Source organism: Anthonomus grandis, chromosome 12 (assembly GCF_022605725.1).
Source record: "Anthonomus grandis grandis chromosome 12, icAntGran1.3, whole genome shotgun sequence".
Lineage (NCBI taxonomy): Eukaryota > Metazoa > Arthropoda > Insecta > Coleoptera > Curculionidae > Anthonomus > Anthonomus grandis.
In genome coordinates this window covers 1,777,111-1,799,654 of record NC_065557.1, presented here as the reverse complement: position 1 = coordinate 1,799,654, position 22,544 = coordinate 1,777,111, and the positions used below count along the sequence as shown (strand labels likewise).

Here is a 22,544-nt window from a genome sequence, read left to right as displayed (position 1 = left end):
TATGTCAATTTTTGTCATACCTGGGCTACGAAATTAAATTATTTGGACTAGGAGTAAATAAAGGTCAATAGCTTCAAAGGATTTATTGCAATCACTTAAAATCGTTAACAAAGTTTGTAGTAAAATATTTTCTTAATACTCTTCTGTTAATTTCATTCATCTACGTCCATTAGTTAATGAGATATGTTAATTTTTGGCACACCTGGGCTTGGAAATTAAATTATTTGGACTAGGAGTAAATAAAGGTCAATAGCTTCAAAGGATTTATTGCAATCACTTAAAACCGTTAACAAAGTTTGTAGTAAAATGTTTTCTTAATACTCTTCTGTTAATTTCATTCATTTACGTCCAATAGTTAATGAGATATGTCAATTTTTGGCACAACTGGGCTTAAAAATCAAATTATTTGGACTAGGAGTAAATAAAGGTCAATAACTTCAAAGGATTTATTGCAATCACTTAAAACCGTTAATAAAGTTTGTAATGAAATATTTTCTTAATACTAAACTATTAATTTCATTCATCTACGTTCAATAGTTACAGAGAAATGTCAATTTTTGGCACACCTGGGCTTGGAAATTAAATTATTTGGACTAAAGGTCATTGAAGATCAATAGCTTCAAAGGTTTTATTGCAATGACCTAAAACCCTTAACAAAGTATGTAGTAAAATGTTTTCTCAATACTCTACTGTCAATTTCATTCATCTACGTCCAATAGTTATTGAGATATGTCAATTATTCGAACTAGAGGTCAAAAAACCAGCGACAGCTGTCAAATGAACAGACTCTTTACAGTAAGGGATCTATGACGTCATATTTTTAGGTTATGTGACTTGAAAGACACACGAAACTTAAATTTTAAAATTAATGTATAAAAAAGTTTGATGTGTGGCAGATCACGTACTCTCCTTTGTATTATCTATAAGATTCGAATAAAACAACAAATCGTCCATTTGAGTCCCTTAAAAGGCAACCAGGAAGTTCATGGTTGCACTTTATGGTCATTTTTAATAACACCCGAGCATCTTATTAACATCCATACAAGGTGTTCCACTGTCCGAGTGTGTAAAGAATGGCAACACCGTAAAGTTTGGCCACCAGGGACGGTATTGCCGTTTTTACACAATGACATTAAAACTCAATTCGGTGTTGCCGTTCTTCTGCTCAGCTGCCAATACGAATAAATATATACAAAACAGAAACACGTACATATATATATTAAAAAAATTACATTTTTCCTAAAGTCTACTGTCCTCCTCGAACCCCCTATTATGACTGCCGATATAATTGTTATTATTATTTAAGACATGTCTGGGTTCAGGTTCTGCCGCAGTCGAAGTCCCACTTTGAGGCTCCTCGAGGGCACTTTTAGACCCTTTAGGTTCCCTCTTGGGGTTCAAAAGTTCCTTGAAAATCTTCCTAAATGGGGCCTCGATCATCAGGTAAAGGGCCAAAGCCGCTACGAAGGCCAACACCATATCGGAGGCCGACAAACTCACCTGAAATAAGAAGAATAATGTTTACGTTAAGTAAACCGAGAACCACTTTGCAAGCTTGCAATTGAATATGCATGTGTGCACTTGCATAACAAATATGTGCATAAGGTGCCTTTAAATCATTTATTAGTAGTCGAGAAGGTCAAGATACTGTTAATATTTGTTTTTTTTTTTTTTTAATTTGTGCTCGGACTAATAATAAAGTTCATTATGTGTAACTTACCAAATCGAAATAGGTTATGTAGCGGGGATTCATGAAATTGGCGGCGGACCGTAGTTGGAACTGCATGTGGATCAAATAAGCACCTAAAGGAGGAAATTTGATCATTAATGCGGTTTTTTTTTTTTGGTAGATACCCACGGACTAAGGCGTCATCAAAAAGTCAAAGTAAGAGAAAAATTTAGGACTGAATTATAATTTATATTACACACTTACAAAGTACTCATTGAGAATTCTAAAATGCAACAACACAGGACAGTCTCGTCTTCCTGTAATTTTTTATCCATTTGTTGCTGTTTTTTCACTCTGACTCCTGGACTAAGGCGTCGTCAAACGTTGCCACGTCAACGGGTTAAAGTGAGAGAGAACATGGTCCCAAACGTTATGCGCAATATGGTCGTGCGAATGTAATATTTTAGTCCGGGCGTTTTAGCCCAATATATATCAATTTGGGCACTTTATATTATAGAATTAGTAGAAGTATTGATTGTTAGAGTATTAGGATTGGAGGAAAATTGTTGATTTATACAATACAAATAAAACTGTTGAGTTTTTGGCATTCAAACATGTGCGTAATAATTTAAAAAACATCCCAATTAAGTAATAATTAATATTTATAAAAACGTAATTAATCTAAAGCAAACAAACCAATAAATTACATATTAATATTCAAATGACAAGGGCATGGATATTATTGTATTATGGTCACGTTTCATTATCCCAGCAAGGATTAATAATTTGATATTTTATTTGGCATTAACGTCCTTACTATAGAACACCATTACGCACCCTCTCGCTCCCACTCAAATAACGCCTATCTTTGTCATACATTAATACGAGTATAGTGACTTTTTTTAAAATGACGCTCGGACTATGAAAAGTGTCACGTGGCAAGGTCTAATTCTATCTCCTTCTCGCTCGCACCCGTTGAAAATAACGCCTGATTTTGATACGGGACATATTAGTACGAGCGTGTTTACTAAAAAATCTTTTTTTTTTTAAATTAATTTTTCAAAAATAATTCAGTTTAAACTTGATTAAGAGCGAAAAAGTCAATTAAAAAAGAAAACATGGCAGATTTGTAATAAAAATAATCCAATATCAAAGCCATAGTCTATTTAATAAAAAATAGCAAAACTGTACAATAGACACCTGGACTATAAAGTACAACACTTAGCAACCAATTAAACATTCTTTTTTTCACTCGCACTCATTGCGAGCGGGGGCTCTCTTCTTCTAGCGGCATATTAGTCCGGGCGTTTTTGGCCAAAAAAAATCATTTTATCAAATTTTTATTAAGTATTTGGATTTTTTTTAAAAATAAAACTTTCAAAAATAGTTCAATGTCAATTAACTGTAAAAAAAGTCAATTTAAAAAAAAACCGGTAAAACTGTACAATAACACACCTGGACTATAAAGCACAACACTTAGCAACTAAATAAACATTCGGTTTCTCACTCACACACATTGCAAGCTACGGCTCTCCTTTTCTAGTCGCATATTAGTCAACAAGCTAAATTCATCTATCAAACTAACCATACCAGCGTCTTGTTCTCTACCATCAATTACTACAGCCAAACTTACTGCACAATTATACAATAGACACCTGGACTATAAAGGAGAACGCTTAACAAACACACCAAAAACTCTCTCTTTCTCACTCTCACTCATTGCGAGCGGCGGCTCTCCTTAGTCCGGGCGTATTTACAATAAAAACATTAAAAAAAAAAATAAAAATTACTCACCGTACTGCAATTTACTCAAAGCCACCCAAGGACTCCAGGTGAGTATTTTCGAAATGAAACTGGCATGTCCGTAGCTGGCCACATAAATTATCCCGATGCTGCCGAGGGCCCATAAGGCCCTATGGAACCCTGCATAAGCGGCAGACTCATATGGCTCGTAGGGATGATAGGGATCATAAAACACGGCACCGCTCAGCACCGACGTTGCTATGGCAGCTATCGATAGCACTATGAGCAGTGCTGACTTTATCTATATTTAAAAAAAAAAACCTTATGGAAAATTTGTTACTTTTACGTTCGAAGAGTTTACCCTGCACACATGATACTTTTTTCCTTTTAATCTGTAATAAATGTACCCTCCGAACATCCCTATGAAGTACGGGGTGGCCCTTGCATGGGACTTACTGTAAGTCAGCAAAAAGTCTGCATGGGTTTTAGGGCCAGTCAGGAAGTCCGGGTAGAACATTAACATTGACGGTCTACGGTAGACCACTGTTAATATGAAGGGGATGATCTGTAAGAGAAGGTCACTCCTTAAAAACTCTATTGGAAGATTTACCCCATAAACAAGTATTACCATTGATATGACGGTTGTCGTCAAGAGGGCGCTCAAGCCGATTTTCTTTTCTTTTTTTATCAGCATACAGATGCCAATGGCTATGATGAAGTAGTGGAAGTCGCAAGGGAGGTACCACGCATGCGTCATACACTGAAATCATTATAATACTTGAGATATTCAGCTTGTTGAGAAATGTTTTCCTAATATATTACTACTTGTTTCGTGCGTTTATGTAAAAGGGTTCTCAAGATATTTGACTTTTAGTTCAGCCATGAAGTCTATGATTACTCTGCTGCCTTGAGCAACAGGATCAAAGAAATCAGATATCTCAAAAAATTGAGCTCCAATTGTTTTGGACCTTTAATAAAGCTTGCTGAGACATATTTTCTTAATATTGTACTCTTTGTTTTATTAATGTATCTCAAAGGGTTCTTAAGATATTTGACTTTTTGTTGAACCAAGAGGTCTCTAGTCACTTTGGTGTCTTGGGCAAGTTGATCTTTTGAGTCAAATATCTCGAAAACTTCAATTTTGATAATTTTGAATTTTCAACAAAGTTGGTTAAGAAGTGTTTTCTCAATACGTTGCTCTTTATTTCATTCACTTGTCTCAAAGGGTTCTTAAGATATCTGACTTTTTGTTGAGCCATGAGGTCTGTGGTTCTGCTGTCTTAGGTAACAGGATCAAAGGAATCAAATATTTCAAAAAATTGGGCTCCAATGGCTTTGAACCTTCAACAAAGTTTATTGAGAAATGTTTTCTTAATATTTTGTTCTTTGTTTCACTCGTTTATCTCAAAGGGTTCTTAAGATATTTGACATTAATAGGAACCTGGACCAACAAAAACACGTTTGCTTCTCACTCGTGCATATTGAGAGCAGCAGCTCTATTCTTCAAGCGATATATTAGTCTGGGCGTTTTTGACTTGTTGTTTTAATATATCAAATACCAGCAAGAAAACTTTGTCAATTCTTTGTTAAAATGTCAAAATTTTACAATAGACACCTGGACTATAAAATGTAATACGTATCAACCATACAAACTTTTTTTTCTCACTCGCACTCATTGCGAGCCGCGGCTCACGTCTTCTAGCGGCATATTAGTCCGAGCGTTTTTGTAAAAAAAAATAATTTTTATCATTTTTCCAATGATTTCAATAAAGTTTGTTGAGAAATATTTTCTTCGTGTTTTTTGACTTCAGTAGTTCAGCCATGAAGTCTGCGGTCACTCTGCTGCCTTGGGCAACAGGATCAACGAAATCAAATATCTCAAAATATTGAGGTCCAATAGTTTTGGACCTTTAATGAAATTGGTTCAGACATATTTTCTTAATATTGTACTCTTTGTTTCATTCATTTATTTCAATAAGTTCTTAAGATATTTGACTTTTTGTTCAGCGAAGATCATCACTGATTTCCGTGCTTTTTTTGACAAGTTGGACTTTGGACTCAAATATATAAAAAAATTGAATTTTAATCATTTTAAATTCCTAACAAAGATTATTGAGACATGTTTTCTCACTATTTTGCTTTTTGTTTCATTCATTTATCTCAACAGGTTCTTAAGATATACGGTTTTTTGATGAGCAGGATCAAAGGAATCAAATATCTTAAAAAATTGAGTTCCTATGGCTTTCGACCCTTACCAAAGTTTATTGTGAAATCTTTTCTTAACATTATACTGTTGATCTCATTGATTTATGTCAGCTAGTTTACATTATATTGGAATTTTAACCGATCTAATGCATATTAATAATAAAAACGATTACGTGTATAAGTGTGATGAGATAACACCAAACTCGCTATGCAGCCCAAAAAGTGGGTCAACAGTTTCGATTTCGTACGTTCTGCCGTTAATCTTAAAACGGGACGTGTATTTAATATTTAAATCGCCTCCATATATAGACCAGGAGAGCAAAGGTCAGTTCTTAACCTAAGAATCTTTTCATAGTTTGGACTTGACTCTATAGCAACTTGTGACAAGTGAGGTTAAGCCCTTCTGACGGTTAACTGACAGCGGGATATTTTGTATGCAGAGAGTTTTCGAACGTTTTTCGGGTATGATCTCCTCGACTATATTTACGTGCTGTTATATTAACCAAATATCCACGTTATATAACTCGCGAGTTACCCAATATTGAACATTTGAGAGTTATTGTGCAATCATAATTATTTTGCGGGTGCAACGAGTGATAATTTTTCCGGGTGGGGTAAAGATCCCCCCGACCCCCTTCCTCCTCCCTAAAACTAGCGACATCTTTGTTATAAGCGAAAAACAAAGAGATTCTATAGTGAATAAAAGCAAAAGTAACCCAAATCACTTTCACCCAACATTGATCTTTTGTATAAATAACATTTAAGATCGTTAACCTACTTTTGGCCGATGGCTGGCATAGTTAGTCACCACGTCAGATTTTTTAATTGTTTTACGTTGCCTAATTGTCTTGGATTAAATAATAATAATAAACGAGGTAATTAATTTTTAGAATGAGTTGCAATATTGCGTATTAGATATAAAGTCAGCCAGAAAATTAGAAGAAGAAGAAGAAAATGAGATCTTTTTATTTTGACATTTCACATATAATAAAACAAAATGGCCGAAGTGTCTATTTATGTACCTAATGAATAACAGTGTGAACCTCCACGTGGGTGCATTTGTTTCAGTTAAAAGGGAAAGTGAAAAAAATAACATAATAATTTTTTAACGATTCAAGGATAGTTAATAAATCTGTTATAGATTCGTTATCCCTGCAGGTGCTGCTGAGTCAACGCTATAGTCCGTCCATAATCAGTTGCAGCGTATAACCTGAAAAGCTTTACAGAGTTTTAAGTGTTTTTTAGGTTGCTTTTGGTACCACTGGTTGTTGCCTAAATACCCACATCTTTATAAATTAATTTATTAAGTACTTACAGGTTGTGGTAACTTCAGGTCACATGTGTGCAACTTATATTGCACGCGCTATAACTCACGTTCGCCAATTATGTGTTAACTTAATTATGGTTTAATTGGAAAAAATATCTATCTAACAAATGGACTGCGAGACATTTATTGGTAAATATCACACCGACTTTATTTTATTCATCAACACTTTGTTGGCGTTAAACGTGCATGCAGTTAAAATTCAATATTTCGAAAACTGATCGGGCTATTTTGTTCGGTTATGCCTTAAAGTAAAGCTGAGGAATTTTTCTATAAAAAAGGCAGTTATAAGTTTTTTCGTACGTTCAATGATTCTCCAGTTATTCAACCTTAAAGGGATTGAGTTACTGCGCATGACATGACGGGTCAATTTCTGAAAGTTCGATTTTTCAGGGAAATATGATAGGAACACAAATATCAATTCTAGATAATTTGATAGCGTAGAATATTCGTTTGAGTATTCTGAGAACTCTTCCAGGCAATTGAGGGTAATCTGAGAGAGAGTCGTAGAGTCCCTTTTGGATGTTGTTATTCTAGATAACATGAGAGTCTTATTACAGGCATCTGAGCCACTTGGAGAGCCTGGAATAGTCTTCTAATTACTCTGAGAGTTCTTCCAGGCAATTAGGGATAATCTGAGTTAACCTATGACTCTTTCTTTTAAATATTGTTATTCTAGATAACGTGAGAGTCTTATTACAGGCATCTGAGTAACTTGGAAAGCCTAGAATAATCTTCTAATTAATCTGAGAGGTCTTTAAGGCAACTAAAGATAATCTGAGTCAACCTATGACTCTCTCTTTTGAATATTATAATTCTAGATAATGTGAGAGTGTTAGAACAGGGATCTGAGTTACTTGGAGAGCCTGCAATAATCTTCTAAATACTCTGAGAGTTCTTCCAGGCAATCAAGTATAATCTGAATCAACCTATGACTCTCTCTCTTTAAATATTGTTAGTCTAGATAACATGAGAGCCTTATTACAGGGATCTGAGTCACTTGGGGAGCCTGGAATAATCTTCTAATTATTCTGAGAGGTCTTCCAGGCAATTAAAAATTATCTGAGTCAACCTATGACTCTCTCTTTTAAATATTGTTATTCTAGATAACGTGAGAGTCTTATTACAGGAATCTGAGCCACTTGGGGAGCCTGGAATAATCTTCTAAATACTCTGAGAGTTCTTCCAGTCTATCAAGGATAATCTGAGTTAACCTATGACTCTCTCTGTTGGATATTGTTACTCTAGATAACGTGAGAGTCTTATTACAGGGATCTGAGCACTTGGAGTGCCTGGTATAATTTTCTAATTACTCTGAGAGTTCTTCGAGGCAATTAAGGATAATCTGAGTCAACCTATGACTCTCTCCTTAAAATATTGTTATTATAGATAATTTGAGAGTCTTATTACAGGTATCTCAGTCACTTGGAGAGCCTGGAATAGTCTTTTAAATACTCTGAGTGTTCTTCCAGGTAATTAGGGATAATCTGAGTCAACCTATGACCCTCTCTTTTAAATATTGTTATTCTAGATAACATTAGAGTCTTATTACAGGGATCTGAGCCACTTGGAGAGCCTGGAATAATTTTCTAAATACTCTGACAGTTCTTTCAGGCAATCAAGGATAATCTGAGTCCACCTATGATTCTCTCTTTTAAATATTGTTACTCTAGATAACATGAGTGTCTTATTACAGGAATCTGAGTCACTTGAAGAGCCTGGAATAATCTTCTAATTATTCTAAAAGTTCCTCCAGTCAATCAAGGATAATCTGAGTCAACCTATGACTCTCTCTTTTAAATATTGTTACTCTAGATAACATGAGAATCTTATTACAGGCATCTGAGTCATTTGGAGAGCCTGGAATAATCTTCTAATTATTCTGAGAGGTCTTCCAGGCAATTAAAAATTATCTGAGTCAACCTATGACTCTCTCTTTTAAATATTGTTATTCTAGTTAACGTGAGAGTCCTATTACAGGGATCTGAGTCACTTGGAGAGCCTGGAATAATCTTTTAATTATTCTGAGAGTTCTTCTAGGTAATTAAGGATAATCTGAATCAACCTATGACTCTCTCTCTTTAAATATTTTTAGTCTAGATAACATGAGAGCCTTATTACAGGGATCTGAGTCACTTGGGGAGCCTGGAATAATCTTCTAATTATTCTGAGAGGTCTTCCAGGCAATTAAAAATTATCTGAGTCAACCTATGACTCTCTCTTTTAAATATTGTTATTCTAGATAACGTGAGAGTCTTATTACAGGAATCTGAGCCACTTGGGGAGCCTGGAATAATCTTCTAAATATTCTGAGAGTTCTTCCAGTCTATCAAGGATAATCTGAGTTAACCTATGACTCTCTCTGTTGGATATTGTTACTCTAGATAACGTGAGAGTCTTATTACAGGGATCTGAGCACTTGGAGTGCCTGGTATAATTTTCTAATTACTCTGAGAGTTCTTCGAGGCAATTAAGGATAATCTGAGTCAACCTATGACTCTCTCCTTAAAATATTGTTATTATAGATAATTTGAGAGTCTTATTACAGGTATCTCAGTCACTTGGAGAGCCTGGAATAGTTTTTTAAATACTCTGAGTGTTCTTCCAGGTAATTAGGGATAATCTAAGTCAACCTATGACTCTCTCTTTTAAATATTGTTATTCTAGTTAACGTGAGAGTCCTATTACAGGCATCTGAGTCACTTGGAGAGCACGGAATAATTTTCTAAATACTCTGAGAGTTCTTCCAGGCAATCAAGGATAATCTGAGTCAACCTATGACTCTCTCTTTTAAATATTGTTATTCTAGATAACGTGAGAGTCTTATAACAGGCATCTGAGTCACTTGGAGAGCCTAGAATAATCTTCTAAATACTCTGAGAGTTCTTTCAGGCAATTAAGGATAATCTGAATCAACCTATGACTCTCTCCTTAGGATATTGTTATTCTAGATAACTTAAGAGTCTTATTACAGGGATCTGAGTCACTTGGGGAGCCTGGAATATTCTTTTAAATACTCTGAGAGTTCCTCCAGTCAATCAAGGATAATCTGAGTCAACCTATGACTCTCTCTGTTGGATATTGTGTTTCAAGATATTGTAAGAGTCTTATTACAGGGATCTGAGTCACTTGGAGAGCCTGGAATAATCTTTTAATTACTCTGAGAGTTCTTCTAGGTAATTAAGGATAATCTGAGTCAATCTATGACTCTCTCTGTTGAATATTTTTATTCTAGATAACGTGAGAGTCTTATTACAGGGATCTGAGTCACTTGGGGAGCCTGGAATAATCTTCTAATTATTCTGAGAGGTCTTCCAGACAATTAAAAATTATCTGAGTTAACCTATGACTCTCTCTTTTAAATAGTGTTATTCTAGATAACGTGCGAGTCTTATTACAGGGATCTGAGTCATTTGGAGAGCCTGGAATAATCTTCTAAATACTCTGAGAGTTCTTCTCAGGGATTTGAGTCGCTTGGAGTGCCTGGAATAATCTTCTAATTCCTCTAAAAGTTCTTCCAGGCAATTAGGGATAATCTGAGTCAACCTATGACTCTCTCTTTTAAATATTGTTATTTTAGATAACATGAGTGTCTTATTACAGGCATCTGAGTCACCTGGAGAGCCTAGAATAATCTTCTAAATATTCTGAGAGTTTTTCCAGGCAATTAGGGATAATCTGAGTCAACCTATGACTCTCTCTTTGGACAATATTATTCTAGATATTGGAAAATCTTGTTACAGGAATCTGAGCCACTTGGAGAGCCTGGAATAATCTTTTAAATACTCTGAGAGTTCCTTCAGTCAATCAAGGATAATCTGAGTCAACCTATGACTCTCTCTTTTAAATATTGTTATTCTAGTTAACGTGAGAGTCCTATTACAGGGATCTGAGTCACTTGGAGAGCCTGGAATAATCTTCTAACTACTCTGATAGTTCTTCCAGGCAATTAAAAATTATCTGAGTCAACCTATGACTCTCTCTGTTGGATATTGTTATTCTAGATATTGGAGAGTCTTATTACAGGTATCTGAGCCACTTGGAGAGCCTGGAATAATAATCTAAGTACTTTTTTCTTAATTTACTTACCATATGTTCGGCATTGACGTAATTATTAATGTAAAGCAGATTGGCCCACCAGTTGTCCCTGCAATCTTGGGCATCCGCCCCAGCAATGACTTTCCACAGCGGTCCATTTCCCGAATAATCGAACAGACTTGCGTAGTAAAATATTACAAAGGCATAAACGGGCGTTAACCTAGAAACAAGAAATTTTTAGGTTATGTTAGGTTAGGTGTGTATAACTGTTAAGGCCCTACATGTTTTTGCTTCACTACATACGCTACGTAATCAATTGTTGTTGGCAAATCATTGCTGTATAATAATAGTAATCGTGCATGCACTAATTACACTTATTGCACGTAAACAATAATAAAAATACACAAATTACCCTCGGTTTAATAGAAATATAATTGGGCAGAGTAATTAGTAGTAAATCTAAGAAGCAGAGCGTTGTTAATTGGCCGGCGGTCACGTAATATGAGAAAAAATTCGTAATTTTGTTTTTTTATCGGGATCTTACAACTGTGCACTTCTTTATCGAATATGACGAGTTGGCCGTGACGGTTTATACAAAATAGCCTTCGACATTCAATTGTTATGACCAATACAATAAAAATACTTTCTAAACCAAATATCTAATAATTTACATAAAGTGCATGCATCTTATGACACATAAAGTATTACATATTTTATTAATTATTAATTTTTTCCGCAATAATATTCCGTCGTAATTAAACATTAACATATAGATTTAATTGCTACAGTTTATTTTACTACGCGATAAAATTTAATTTGAACTTTTCCTTTTTACTTTCAAACTTGGCGCCACCCGCCGCTAAAGTGACAACAATGACACCTGTCAAAAATGTCAACTGCAATTTACCTTATGTAGCGCAGAAATATAATAAAGCCCGGATTGACCATCCTTTTGTCGAATTGCGTGAGTAGTCCGTAGGCCACCAAAAGACCGCTCAGAAGGAAAAACGTATCCACGAACAGATCCCCGTGGAACACCATACAGGCAAACGGGGCACGGTATTGCTAAAACAAAGAAGTTTGATTGTGTCAATATCACCTGTCAACTGCATACGACAACTATCGTAAACGTCAAAGGGCCAGTGTTGTCTACCGGAAAATTCTGGTATGACAGTTGTAAAACGTAATAGTACGCGGCGGAGTTTGGGATTTATTTTGGTGATGCCACTGAACTTTTAAAAATATTTATAATTTAATTTTTTATCAAATGTCACTTGTCAAAGGAAACAGTCAGCTGTCAGGAATGTCAAAGAAATATCAGGAATGTCAACCAATGACAATTGACAATAAAAAACCTAATAGTCTTGGATTTAATTTAATTTTAAACCTTTTTTTAATTAAAAATAGATTTTGGTGACGTTTAACGTTAAATAACTGACCCTTTACAAAAAGTTCATTAATTTTATTTTTTTTGCCAAAGAAACTGTCAACGTCACCTATCATAAATGTCATCCAGTGTCGTCTGTTGAAAAATTCTGGTATGACAATTGACAAATAAAGTGAAGTTGACAATAAATGTAATATTCTATTAAAAAACTTTTTTTTTAATTGAAATTAGATCTTGGTGACTTCACTGGTTAAAAAAACATCTAAATAATTAAACCTTTACAAAATTTAATAGGTTTAATTAATAAAATAACCAGAATTTTTCAACAGACGACACTGGATGACATTTATGATAGGTGACGTTGACAGTTTCTTTTTTTTGAACTGAATTTTCTTTACATGTCACTTATCAAAGAAAACTGTCCACATCACTTGTCACGAAAGTAACCTATAAACGTCAATTAGCGCCATCCAATGAAATAATCTGGTATGACAGATGACAGTGACGCGTTGTCTTATATATTTTTTTAAATTTTGAAAACTCTTTTAATTGAAAATAGATTTTCATGACGTCACTGTTTAAGAAACGTTTAAATAACTAAACTTTTACAAAACTTAATAATTTAAATTTCTTTGAATGTCACTTGTCATGGCCAGCTTGTCTTAGAGTACATATTTTGTTCAATTGTCAAAGGAACCTGTAAACGTCAACTAGTACCATCTACTGAAAAATTCTGGTATGACAGTTAACAATGGCGAACGCAATAATAGACGCCATTTAGATTGAATATTATAAATAGATTTCAGTGACGTCACAAAAATCTAATAAAGTAACTGAATCTTGACAAAATGTAATAATTTCAGTTTTCTTTAAGTGTTACTCGTCAAAGGCAACTGTCAATGTCATCTGTTATAAAAGTTACAGGAGCCTATAATAAACGTCAACCAGCGCCGCCTACTGAAAAATTCTGGACAATGACAAATGCAGTAGGACGCGGCGGAGTTGTCAGGTTCCCTTAAAGTTAATTTAAATATATTCTGGTGACGTCACTGGGTGAAAGACGTCTAGATAGCTGACTCTTCATAAAATTTAATAATTTAATTTTGTTTAAAAGTCACTTGTCAAACGACGTCTGTCATGAATATCAACGGAACTTGTAAACATCAACCAGTGCCATCTATTGAAATAATTTGGCATGACAATTGACAATCACATAAATAATACGCGGAGTTCTCAAGTTGTTTTAGATTTAGATTAATGTAGAGGTTTAAAAATTGATCATATTATTGCAAATGATAAATTTACTTGAAATAAAGGTCACTTGTCAAAGGAAGCCATCACCTGTCATGATAAACAGTAGCTCGCGAAATTGCCAGATTGTCTTAGATATGAATTAAAATAAATTTTTTTAAATGTCAACGTCACTTGTCGTAAATGTCACAGAAGCCTGTAAACGTCAACCAGTGCCGCCCACTGAAAAATTCTGGCTTGACAGATGACAATGACGCGTTGCCTTATATATTTTTAAAAATTTTAAAAACTCTTTTTTAATTGAAAATAGATTTTGGTGACGTCACTATGTAACAAACGTCTAAATACCTACACTTTTACAAAATTTAATAATTTAAATTTCTTTGAATGTCACTGCCCATGACAGCCAGCTTGTCTTAGAGTACATTTATAACACATTTTGTTCAATTGTCAAAGGAACCTGTAAACGTCAACTAGTGCCATCTACTGAAAAATTCTGGTATGACAGTTGACAATGGCGAACGCAATAATAGACGACGGAATCGCCATTTAGATTGAATATTATATTTTATTTTAATAGTAATTAGATTTTAGTGACGTCACTGAGTAAAAAATCTAAAAAAGTAACTGAATCTTGACAAAATTTAATAATTTCAGTTTTCTTGAGTGTGACTTGTCAAAGGCAACTGTCAACGTCATCTGTTATAAAAGTTAGAGGAGCCTATAAACGTCAACCAGCGCCGCCTACTGAAAAATTCTGGACAATGACAAATCCAGTAGGACGCGGCGGTGTTGTCAGGTTTCCTTAGAATTTAATTTTTTAAATAGATTTTAGTGACATCACCGGATAAATCACGTCTAAAAAAACATTACACAACATTCATTATATCGTTTGAAATAATTGTCACTCGTCAAAGAATACCGTTAACTTCATCTGTCGTGAATGTTAAAAGAACCTGTAAACATCAACCAGTGCCATCTAGAACTTAATGTCACTTGTCAAAGCTGTCAGAATGCCCAGGCCCCTAAAGGCAACTGTCAATGTTAAACGTCTACTTACTTTTTCGACATAATCAAAATTGATCAGGGCGGAAGAAGTGAACGTGCCAAACCTATGGTCCAAAATGATAACCATAATGGAAATGGTCCTCAGTCCATATAAGACACTCAAGTCTGGATTGGTGGTCTCCGCCTGGGCCATTTCCCAAAAGTTCGTTCTAGCCGAAAACGATAGTAACAACTTTTGAGTTACGGATTCTAATAGGAAATTAATTAACTAATTAAAAGTCTCATAATCGCGACTTGTCTTACTCTTTACATCCTTCTCTTCCACAACCTCTTTGTCGCTATGGTAGTCGTAAGTGGTAGAGAGCAGCACCAGAACCACAAATATCAAGGTAAGCAAGCTATAACAGTAGTTCTAAATAAGCATGTCCGGCTCGAAGGACCAAATGTTGACCATGCACTCACCAAAACGAATAATCCACAGCGTTATAGTGTTGCTTCTCCGAGGCTCTCTGGCAAAACTCCTTCCTAATAGACGCCGTATAAGTGACATTTTTCTTATCCAAAGGTGTCTCCACGCTACTCAAATACTCATTCAGCGACTTATCCAGATCCTGGATGGTACAAGAGGCGGGCACGCACCACCCGAGATTAATCGTATCCCTCGGTTGCTTAGATCTATCACTGTACCTCTAAAAAGGGGGCTTTTACCTGAAAACCTTAAACCAGCCCAAATGAATACTTACTTACATAAAGCCTATCCAGAACGGAGTCGCCCGGATCGATTTCCAACGCCAGCGAGTCCCTATCGGGCTTATCCAGAGCGGGAACGTGAATTCTTACTGTCGCTAAACAGTACTGGGTCTCAAAGGGGGCTTTTGAGGTGAGACACTGCTCGAAGTGTCCCATTTGAAAGATGTTGCCTCGGAGGACTCCTGTGGACGCTTTTGCTGTCGCATCCCACACTGCAACAGTTGCATGATGAAGGTTATGGCTACTGCATAATATATGCTTGACATACGAGGTGTTCCTAATATGTCTCATGAACATTTCTTTAGTTGCTTACTATACTTATGCATATACATTTATTTTTTGTGTTTATTTAGACAAATAAAGGTATTTTGATTTTAATTGCCTATAAATTTGAATTCGAATCTCTGCAGCAAAAGCGAAAAATGCAAACACTTTTGTTTGTATGCTTTATTGCAAATAGTATCAATGACAAAGGTGTTTCATTGATTAATCATCTCAAGTCATTCCGAAGATTAATTTAAGGTTAAATTACGGAGGGGATTTTTCGGTCATTGAGGTTGATTGCTCTCAATAAACAATATGATGAGAGAAGCAACCAATTTATGATTAATAATATTGCAAATACACACTATAACAGTAGTGTCACTGTTGTTATGTATTTTTTAGGGCTAGATTGTTTCTTGGCACCCTTCCTTCAGGTAATTGATAATCCAGTGTTTGTTGCAAATAAATAAATAAATATACAGTATGATGCATTCCAAGTCCGTTTTTACTTTCAAACCCTGCAGACCGCATCCTAGTCATTAATCACGTTAAGTAATCAATTAGTCTACAATACAGATCAATGGCTATTGTAAATTGCTCTCTGGCTCACGATCGGTTTATATTTAGTATAATCAAGATTGCACGTGTTTGAAGATTTAAGATAATCTATTAATGTTTTATAGGATCTGCATTGTTTCATGTATTTTTGTTAAAGAAGGTGAATATATTAAATAAATTGTGAATTATTATATTTCTAATTAAATGTTTTGGTTAAGGTAATTTTTTTTGCTACTTTTATTAACAAATTCTAACTTTCCTTAAGAATATTTTAAGAAATAATGGGAATATTGTTAAAAGAGTTATAGTGCAAGAAAGGGGGTTTCTTACCAAACAATTTCATATAAGAACGGTTCTTGTACCTTAAAAACTTTTTGAGTTAGAGGGAATTTTGTCCATCAAGGTCCCAGAGTCATCCAATTTGAAGCATTGAGAACCAAATTGCAATTACAAGATTTTTATCCATTAGGGGACATTTTTGGTCATAACTTGGAAACTACTTAAGATATTCTCATAATTTTTTACATCTTTATAATGGGATTCCTGAGAATGGATTTGAGGGTAAAAACGTCGGTCTAGGTTAAAAATTGAGGTTAGTAGGACTGTTTTGGTTAAGGTAGTTTTTTTTGCTACTTTTATTAATGAATTCTAACTTTCCTTAAGAATATTTTAAGAAATAATGGGAATATTCTTAAAAGAGTTCTAGTCTAAGAAAGGGCGTTTCTTACCAAACAATTTCATAGGAGAACGGTTTTTGTACCTCAAAAACTTTTTGAGTTAGAAGGAATTTTGTCCATCAGGGTCTTCCCAAATATTGGAAATGCAACATTTTTATTTATTACTTGACATTTTTGGTCATAACTTGGAAACTACTTAAGATATTCTCATAATTTTTTCACATCTTTATAGTGGGATTCAATTTATTTGAATTTATTGAAAGAATATATTTCTTAATCTATGAAAGTTTGTTAGTCGCTCTTATCAGAATCATGAATCATCCACTTTTTGACTGGATAATGAATTTAATTGGTATCGACTAAAAATTTCTTATATTGTTTATATTTTTATACATATAATATTGTATATAATTTCTTTAATTTTTCAATAAATTAGCGTTACGAGGTCAGTAAATTTGACTAGCAAAACGGTTTGTTGGTCCAAGTGCCTATATTAAACTCAAATATCTTAAGAACCCTGTGAGATAAACGAGTGAAACAAAGAGCAAAATATTGAGAAAATATTTCTAATTTTAAAATTAAATTTTAGTAGAAAAAGAGAGCCGTCTCTCGCAATGTGAGTGAGTGAGAAAAAGAATGTTTATTTGGTCGCTAAGTGTTGTGCTTGATAGTCCAGGTGTCTATTGTACAATTTTACCGTTTTTTATTAAATTGAGTTTTTTTACAATTAAGTGAAATTGAACTATTCATTTGAAAATTTGATTTAAAAAAAAATAAAAATATTTAATAAAAATTCGATATTTTTTTTTTTTGCCAAAAACGCCCGGACTATTATGTCACTTGAAGAGGAGAGCCGCCCCTCGCAATGAGTGCGAGTGAGAAAAAGAATGTTTATTTGGTCGCTAAGTGTTGTGTTTTATAGTCCAGGTGTCTTATAGTACAATTCTACCGTTTTTAATTAAATTCAGTTTTTTTAGAGTTAATTGAAATTGAATGAGAATTAATAAGTAATAGAATCATTTGAAAATTTAATTTAAAAAAAGACTAAAATATTTAATAAAAATTCAATAAAATTTTTTTTTGGTCAATAACGCCCGGACTAATATGCGGCTAGACGAGCAGAGCCGCCGCTTGCAATGAGTGCGAGTGAGAAAAAACAGCTTGTATGGTTGCTAAGTGTTGTGCTTCATAGTCCAGGTCTCTTAGTGTACAATTTTACCGTTTTTTATTAAATTCAGTTTTTTCAAGTTAATTGAAATTGAAATATTCATTTGAAAATTTAATTAAAAAAAAAATCCAAATATTTAATAAAAATTCGATAATTTATTTTTTGGTCAAAAACGCCCGGACTATTATGCCGCTAGAAGAAGAGCGCCGCCGCTTACAATGAGTGCGAGTAAGAAAAAGAATATTTTTTTGGCCGCTAAGTGTTGTGTTTTATAGTCCAGGTGTCTTATAGTACAATTCTACCGTTTTTAATTAAATTCGGTTTTTTTAGAGTTAATTGAAATTGAACTATTCATTTGGGAATTTGATTTAAAAAAAATACAAATACTTAATAAAAATTCGATAATTTTTTTTTTTGGCCAAATACGCCCGGACTATTATGCCGCTAGAAGAGGAGAGCCGCCGCTCGCAATGAGTGCGAGTGAGAAAAAGAATGTTTATTTAGTCGCTAAGTGTTGTGTTTTATAGTCCAGGTGTCTTATTGTACAATTTTACCGTTTTTTTTTAAATTGAGTTTTTTTTTGCAGTTTATTAACATTGAACTATTTATTTGAATATTTGATTAAAAAAAAATTACAAATATTTAATTAAATTTTTTTTCGGCCAAAAACGCCCGGACTAGTATGCCGCTAGAAGAAGAGCGCCGCCTCAATGTCGCTCACAATGAGCGCGAGTGAGAAAAAGAATGTTTATTTGGTCGCTAAGTGTTGTGCTTTATAGTCCAGGTGCCTATTGTACAATTTTGCTGTTTTTTCTTAAATAGACTGTTGCTTTGATATTGCATCATTTTTATTACAATTCTGCCATTTTTTTTTTGTTGACTTTTTTGCTCTTAATTAAGTTTAAACTGAATTACTTTTGAAAAATTCATTTAAAAAAAAAATTCAAAAAAGTCATATTCATGTTTTTTTTGTAAAAAGCACCCGCACTAACATGCCGCAAAAAAACGATAGCTCCTACTATATAATAAGTGCAAGCATATATGGAAAATGCATTTTTTAATTACCATAAATAATTAAAAACTAACGATTTTTTTAATAATCGCGCCCGTACTAATATGTCCCGTATCAAAATCAGCCGTTACCTTCAACCGGTGCGAGCGAGAACGAGATACAATTGGGCCCTGCCACGTGACACCATTTATAGTCCGGGCGTCATTTAAAAAAAAATTCACAACTATATTCGTATTAATGTATGACAAAGACAATCGTTATTTGATTGGGAGCGAGAGGGTGCGTAAAAAAAATATCAAATAATTAATCCTTGCTAGTATAATGAAATGTGACTTTAATATAAAAATGTCCATGCCCTTGTCATTAGAATATTAATAAGTACGCTTTATTAGTCACGAAATTAAATAAAACGATTCAAAACAATAATCTAAATATAAAGAATTAAAAAATATAAACATTGATATCAGACATAAACTTAGAGACAAATTTTAAAGTGCGTCCTAGTAAAATTCTTCCATACTGAAGTTAGCTGTTAGTCCCTTGAGATTCATTTTATGTTTATTCCAAAAAATCTCCGAAATTTCGAGTTTCTTCCAAGTAATAGAGGAAAGTTTTTTCTACATTTAGGCCCTTGAGGGCTATCTTATGTTTATTTCAAGAATTCGAAGAAATTTTGAGCTTCTTCCTGGCACTTGAGGTCAGTTTTTCCTTCATTTAGGCCCTCAAGAGCTATCTTATATTTATTCCATAAATTCGATGAAATTTTGAGCTTCTTCCAGGCAGTTGAGGTAAGTTTTTCCTCCATTTAGGCCCTCAAGAGCTATCTTATATTTATTCCATAAATTCGATGAAATTTTGAGCTTCTTCCAGGCAGTTGAGGTCAGTATTTCCTCCATTTAGACCCTCGAAGACTGTCTTATATTTATTCCAAAAATTCGATGAAATTTTGAGCCTCTTCCAGGCAGTTGAGGTCAGTTTTTCCCTCATTTAGGCCCTCAAGAGCTATCTTATATTTATTCCATAAATTCGATGAAATTTTGAGCCTCTTCCAGGCAGTTGAGGTCAGTTTTTCCCTCATTTAGGCCCTCAAGAGCTATCTTATATTTATTCCATAAATTCGATGAAATTTTGAGCCTCTTCCAGGCAGTTGAGGTCAGTTTTTCCTTCATTTAGGCCCTCAAGAGCTATCTTATATTTATTCCATAAATTCGATGAAATTTTGAGCCTCTTCCAGGCAGTTGAGGTAAGTTTTTCCTCCATTTAGACCCTTGAAGACTATCATATATTTATTTCATAAATTCGATGAAATTTTGAGCATCTTCCAGGAAGTTGAGGTCAGTTTTTTCTACCTTTAGGCCCTCAAGAGCTATCTTATATTTATTCCATAAATTCGATGAAATTTTGAGCCTTTTCCAGGCAGTTGAGGTCAATTTTCCTTCGTTTAGTCCCTTGAGATCCATTTTATGTTTATTCCAAAAAATCTCCGAAATTTTGAGTTTCTTCCAAGTAATAGAGGTAAGTTTTTTCTACATTTAGGCCCTTGAAAGCTATCTTATATTTATTCCGTAAATTCGATGAAATTTTGAGCCTCTTCCAGGCAGTTGAGGTCAGTTTTTTCTTCATTTAGGCCCTCAAGAGCTATCTTATATTTATTCCATAAATTCCATGAAATTTTGAGCCTCTTCCAGGCAGTTGAGGTCAATTTTCCTTCGTTTAGTCCCTTGAGATCCATTTTATGTTTATTCCAAAAAATCTCCGAAATTTTGAGTTTCTTCCAAGTAATAGAGGTTAGTTTTTTCTACATTTAGGCCCTTGAAAGCTATCTTATATTTATTCCATAAATTCGATGAAATTTTGAGCCTCTTCCAGGCAGTTGAGGTAAGTTTTTCCTCCATTTAGATCCTTGAAGACTATCTTATATTTATTTCATAAATTCGATGAAATCTTGAGCCTCTTCCAGGCAGTTGAGGTCAGTTTTTCCCTCATTTAGGCCCTCAAGAGCTATCTTATATTTATTCCATAAATTCGATGAAATTTTGAGCCTCTTCCAGGCAGTTGAGGTCAGTTTTTCCCTCATTTAGGCCCTCAAGAGCTATCTTATATTTATTCCATAAATTCGATGAAATTTTGAGCCTCTTCCAGGCAGTTGAGGTCAGTTTTTCCTTCATTTAGGCCCTTGAGGGCTATCATATGTTTATCTCAAACATTCGAAGAAATTTTGAGCTTCTTCCAGACAGTCGAGGGTTTATAGATTTATCTGCAATTTGCAAACTGCCAAAAAAATGTCAATTTTCAGATCATATCTCAGGAACTGTTATAGCAAGGTATGACATGCCTTTTCCATAAAATTTCTTTAAATCTCACGCAGAATCTAACACTGTAAGCAGGCTTGCAAGTAATATTTAATTTTTTTATATAACATTATTCAAGACAGGTAAATAAATATAAATATATACAGGGCCTTCCTTAGATAATAATTCTTTATATGCCTTAAAAGTGTAAGTATAGAGCTATTGGGGTTTCAACATGATGGTGATACTCGCACAAATACCGCCGGAAAGTGAAACACAAAAACACGACAATGTACAGGATGTTCAATAAAACTAACGTTAAGTTATTATCATTAGAAAAACGTTACTTACTCTCGTGAGCCCACAAAGTTAAATTCCTCAAATTATCCACAAACAGTTCACTCTGTTGCCTGCAAACGGAATTTTCACTTCTCGGCACCCCCATTGGTAAATCCGGAAACAGTCCGAAATCGTTTTGGAAATATCCCTCGGTTCTTGCGCACCACGCACAAAGCACCACCGCGAGAACCCTTAAACACCCCATTTTTCAAATCGCGAAAACCAAAAAATAAAAATTGACCTAATTTATCTCGGGATACTTAAGGTTGCATATTGAGTGCAACATAATGTCGTAAAATGTAAAAAAGAGCGATCGGAAGGCGCTTTTATAAGTTCGCGAAGGTGCCGGCGTGTGTCCTTCGTGCCGACCAGACTTGGGCTCATGCGAGCGCTTTTCTGACGGTCAAGTTTATTATCAGGATCATGGAAAACGGCTACACGGGGATTTTCGTTGTTCACTCGAAGGTTTAGCGTTAATTTTCGTGGATTTTTTTTAAGGCATAATTGGACATTTTAAGATGCGTGAAGGTTAAGACGCGGAAATGCGGTGTCTTCAGATTTGATTGGCTTTATAAGGGCATACGTCTGAAGGTATTAACGTTTCGAAAAAAATTCAGCGTTTTTTGAAAAATGCACTGTAAGTTGAGGGAAAAAATAGTTTGAGAATGTTTGACAAAATGCCCATACCTAAAAAGTTTAGCGTTTAAGAGTTTTGAAAATTTACACTAAGATTCCTTGACTAATTTCACTAGACACCTATTTCAGCGTTTTTTGAAAATTGTACAGAAAGTTGAGAAAAAAATTTGCTAAAGTCTATGCTACAGAATTCCTATATTAATCAAATAAGACAGGAAAGTAAA

The 22,544-nt window shown here is 34.4% G+C and overlaps 1 protein-coding gene across 1 annotated transcript; it reads right to left on the bottom strand.

The window, feature by feature from the left end:
* Positions 1-1,201: 1,201 nt before the first annotated feature.
* LOC126742938 (nose resistant to fluoxetine protein 6-like) lies at positions 1,202-22,004 on the bottom strand. Its single transcript, XM_050449824.1, has 12 exons — positions 21,697-22,004; positions 15,373-15,587; positions 15,088-15,314; positions 14,929-15,023; positions 14,678-14,874; positions 11,887-12,044; positions 11,031-11,199; positions 4,041-4,172; positions 3,774-3,977; positions 3,464-3,713; positions 1,721-1,803; positions 1,202-1,500 (listed from the first exon to the last, which is right to left on the bottom strand). Exons 1-12 carry the CDS (start codon positions 21,887-21,889, stop codon positions 1,240-1,242), a joined length of 2,184 nt encoding a protein of 727 aa, XP_050305781.1. The 5' UTR covers positions 21,890-22,004; the 3' UTR covers positions 1,202-1,239.
* Between the last annotated feature and the right edge of the window lie 540 nt (positions 22,005-22,544).

Coding starts and splice junctions, on each gene's coding strand:
- LOC126742938 (XM_050449824.1), bottom strand. CDS start 21,889: ATGGGGTGTTTAAGGGTTCTCGCGGTGGTGCTTTGTGCGTGGTGCGCA. Junction 14,875..14,928: donor GGAAGAGAAGGATGTAAAGA/GTAAGACAAGTC, acceptor ATTTCCTATTAG/AATCCGTAACTCAAAAGTTG. Junction 3,978..4,040: donor CGACAACCGTCATATCAATG/GTAATACTTGTT, acceptor CTTCTCTTACAG/ATCATCCCCTTCATATTAAC.